The sequence below is a fragment of the Salvia miltiorrhiza genome, chromosome 6, assembly GCF_028751815.1.
Source record: "Salvia miltiorrhiza cultivar Shanhuang (shh) chromosome 6, IMPLAD_Smil_shh, whole genome shotgun sequence".
NCBI lineage: Eukaryota > Viridiplantae > Streptophyta > Magnoliopsida > Lamiales > Lamiaceae > Salvia > Salvia miltiorrhiza.
Window position 1 is genome coordinate 24,606,154 of NC_080392.1, and position 4,307 is coordinate 24,610,460.

At 38.1% G+C, this 4,307-nt stretch overlaps 1 protein-coding gene across 1 annotated transcript; it reads left to right on the forward strand.

Moving 5' to 3' along the window:
- Positions 1-849: 849 nt before the first annotated feature.
- LOC130988936 (xyloglucan galactosyltransferase XLT2-like) lies at positions 850-2,596 on the forward strand. The gene has a single exon (XM_057912927.1). It carries the CDS (start codon positions 960-962, stop codon positions 2,367-2,369), a length of 1,410 nt encoding a protein of 469 aa, XP_057768910.1. The 5' UTR covers positions 850-959; the 3' UTR covers positions 2,370-2,596.
- The last annotated feature ends 1,711 nt before the right edge of the window (positions 2,597-4,307 follow it).

Below are 4,307 nucleotides of genomic sequence, written 5' to 3' on the forward strand. Positions count from 1 at the left end.
TTGCATCGACCTAATGGTAAAAATAGGACCGTAACTTTCAGGATTTTTAGAAAAAGGACTATAAGTTACGGATTTTGAAAATAAAGACTATAATTTTTTTTTTAACATTTACACTCCTATTTCGGGCCCAAAATTAATTGTTCGGGCTTTTGATGCCACGTAGAGCCCGTTGCTGACGTGGACTGCCATGTCAACTTTTTTGCAAAAATAATTTTTGTTTCTTTTTTGTATTCTCGTTTTAACAATTAACAGTTATATTTTTTTTAGGAAAATTAACAATTATATTTGTTTTATCTTAATTAATTTAATATCCTAAAAGAAAGCTACATATATACGTTCATTAAAATGTTAAAAGACATGTATTATTTCTTTTTTACATTTAATTAGAAGAATAAATTATAAAAAAAATATGCCATCAATTTTGAATAGTGAGAAGAGATTAATTTTGCATCTATAGATTAGTAGAAAGACGCGTTAGAAAGACCGGCGTAATTAGTCAAAGGTTATTAGCGCTTCATACAAACTTTGGCTGTAATTTGATTTACTAAATAAATTTTGAAAATTATAATAAATATATTCACGAATAGTACAATAATGACTCAATTAATAAAAACTAATACTGTATATATCACTGTTTGATTGTTTATTTTTAAGGGATATAAAGTTCAAAAGTTAGAGTGTAAGATCATATTAACTTTTCTTTTAGTTTGGTTTAGATTGTTTTATTTTCTGTTTCATCCTTCATTAAATTATAATTAATCTTACCACTGTACATCTGTAACCAAAGAGTAGACTTCCAACTTTGCATTTCTTTTATCTATATACCTACGTATATTTATGAACATTTCTTCGATTTATTATTTATTCATTGACTTCATCAGTACTCACACAACCCTACTTTCCCTTAAATTTACATTAGCTTCTTCATATTTCCAATCTCTCTAACAAAAATCTCAACTATGCTAGATCATTCAACCCCTCATTTTCATACCCACAAAAAACCAAAGAATCTCTCCCCCAAAAACACAAATTATAGAATCTTCTTCTTCAAATGCTCTCAATTATTCCTAGTTATAATCTTCCAAGTTTTCATCATACACTTCCTTTTCCGGTCTCCATCGAAACCAGCATCACTACTTCATCAAGATACACAGCATAAGAATATTCCGGCGCCGGAACACGGTCGCCGCTGCAAATACGGCACGGTCTACGTGTACGACCTCCCGGCGAAGTTCAACCAAGACTTGCTCGACCACTGCGATGATTTGGACCCGTGGCACTCCCGCTGCAAGGCCGTCTCCAACAACGGCCTCGGCCCAAGGGCCGCCTCCGCTGCGGTGCCGGAGAATCTCGCTCCGGCGTGGTACTGGACGGACATGTTCGCCGGCGAGGTCCTCTATCACTCACGAATGCTGCGGCATGAGTGTCGGACAACGGAGCCGGAGTCGGCTACAGCGTTCTACATTCCGTTCTACGCCGGCCTCGCAGTGGGTAAGTACCTCTTCACGAACTACACGGCGCGTGAGCGGGACGCGCCGTGCACGGAGATGCTTCGGTGGGTGAGTGATCAGCCCCCATGGCGGCGTTCTGGCGGCGCCAACCACTTCCTCATGTTCGGCCGGATGACGTGGGACTTCCGGCGGTCGCGTGACGACGACTGGGGGTCGGGCTTCATCCACATGCCGCTGATGAAGCGCGTCCTCCGTGTTGGCGTCGAGCGGGACCCTTGGGACCCACTCGAGGTCAGCGTGCCCTACCCGACCGGCTTCCATCCCCGGTCGGACCGGGAGCTGGTCCAGTGGATGGAGTTCGTGAGGACCCGGAACCGGACCAGCCGGTTCACGTTCGTGGGCGGGAAGCGAGAAGTGAAGGGCGATTTCCGGGCGATCCTACAGAATCACTGCCGCAATGAGTCTGATTCTTGCCGGGTCGTGGACTGCTCGGGGACCCGGTGCTACGACGGGACGTCGGAGATTCTGGAGGCGTTCCTGGCGTCGGACTTCTGCCTGCAGCCGAGGGGCGATGCATATACGCGGCGGTCGACGTTCGACTGCATGCTGGCTGGTTCGATACCGGTTTTTTTCTGGAAGAGGAGCATTTCTGATCAGTATGAGTGGTTTTTGGGCGACGAACCGGGCCAGTTTTCGGTTTTTATAGACCGGAGAGAGGTGCGGAATGGGACGAAGTCGATCAGGAAAGTGTTGGAGGGATACAGCAGAGATGAAGTGAGGAGGAAGAGAGAGAAGTTGATTAGTCTGATGCCCAACTTTGTTTACAGTAGTGGTGAAGATGGGACTGTCAAAGATGCGTTCCACGTCGCCATTGATGGAGTGTTGAGAAGGTTTCATAATCACAAGTCGAGTACATAATTTGTGCTTTATATATATATAATTTAAATAGGATTAGTTCTCCTCAAGTTACACAAATTTTTATCGGTTATACGAATTTTTGAATTTTATTTACCTCTCCTACAAATGAATCGAAAGTTATGCTGCATCCACCTGAGTAGTCAGAGGGCTTGTGTTTGTGTTCTGTATATAAAAATTGAGTGCTGTATGATTTAAAATATAATCTAATAACTTAGGACTTAGTTCAATGAGTATATTTCTTTGTGTTTCAAAGATAAGAATGATATTATTTGACATTTATTTTTATCATACATGTGTACTTCCACTACAAAAAATAAAATAAAAAAAATCATGCATTAATGACACTATATTTTGTAGCTGTTATGTCTGTTATAAAAATTAGTGACATTGTCCCCTTGGGATGGCCTAGTGGATGGGGTGGTTGCCTGTTGTCCAAGAGGTCACAGGTTCGAGTACTCTCGGCCACTATTACCACCATAGGTGGGGTGTGTGAGTGGTTTGTATTATTTATTTAGAAATTTCATCAAAAAAAAAAATTAGTGACATTTGATAATGTAGGTAATCACTAATTTTTATGACATAAATATTAACTACCAAGCCTCGTGTCACTAAAATATAATTTTTTTTTTTTTAAATAGCCACGTCCATACCATAAGGCATCGGCTTTGATTTATAGTAGAATGGTTAAATTAATTGAAAATTGCAATATATAAAATCTGTGTATTTAAGAGAAAGTTGAAAATTCGTGTTTAGAAATAAAAAATAAACATAAGCTTGTGTTTTTATAGCAATTAAACTATTTATACAAGTATACGGGTCTCTGTGAATGTAAATTGGTCATAGAAAATGCACTCGATTAATACACGATTTGTGGATTAGATTTTGCCATTTGGACTTATGGGAATTTGGTGGAAGACTTTTTATTATATACTAGTAGGTTAGAATAAGTTAATCATCAAATTCAAGAGTAAATAAATGTGAAAGAGCATAATTTCAAAGGTGGCGAGCTTGGAAATTAAAGCTGCACGAACTTAGAGGCAATAATTAATGCTGCTTTGCCAAACACTAATAAGATTTAAGATTTCTATTCAGGGCTGCTTGGTGCGATAAATTAAACATGATTAAATTTTATGTGTAAAATTTAGGGGTGCCACGGGCTAACCGGAACCGGCGGGCCAACCCTAAACCGGCCCAAAAGTCAACGGTCCAGGCCCGGACCGTTGACCACGGGCCGGTTCCGGGACCGGCCCACCAAGGAGCTCGGTCCGGTTATGGTTCAAGGGGAGGGTGGCCCGCAGCCTGCCGGGTCGGCCCGGAACCACCGAGCCCGGTCAAATTTTTATTTTTTTAAAATTTTATATTCAAATCCTATATATTTTAATGTAGGATAATTTTAACTTAATGTAGTTTCACTATTTATAGTGTACTACACATGGTAGAGAATCCTATATTTTTCAATGTGGGATAATGTACTACACATTGTAAAGAATCCTACATTTTTCAATGTGAAATCACTCAACCTAACTTATAAATATATAACTTATATTCATGTAATAACTTATAACTTATAAATATGTAACTTATAACTTATAATTAGGTCTAGGGATCAATTAGTTATTTAGTTGATATTAGTTAGTTTACTTATTCAATTTTGAAGATAATGTAATTTGTATCCTTGTAATATTTTTTTTGGTACATAGAATTAATTCAATAAAGATATCTATTTTTATGAATTCATTTGAATTTTTGATTCTCAATGTGTTAATTATTTTTCCTTTATTTTATTTCAATTCAATTGTCATTTCAAAAAAAGATGACATAAAAAATATTATTATATTATTAAGATTTTTAAGTTGAGTAAATTTGAAAATTATTTTACTTGGTAACTTGAGTAATTATAAGCTTTAAAAAACACATCATATATTTAAAAATTATATA

What these genes read in the sequence shown, in the direction of transcription:
- LOC130988936 (XM_057912927.1), top strand. Translation starts at nt 960, where the DNA reads ATGCTAGATCATTCAACCCCTCATTTTCATACCCACAAAAAACCAAAG.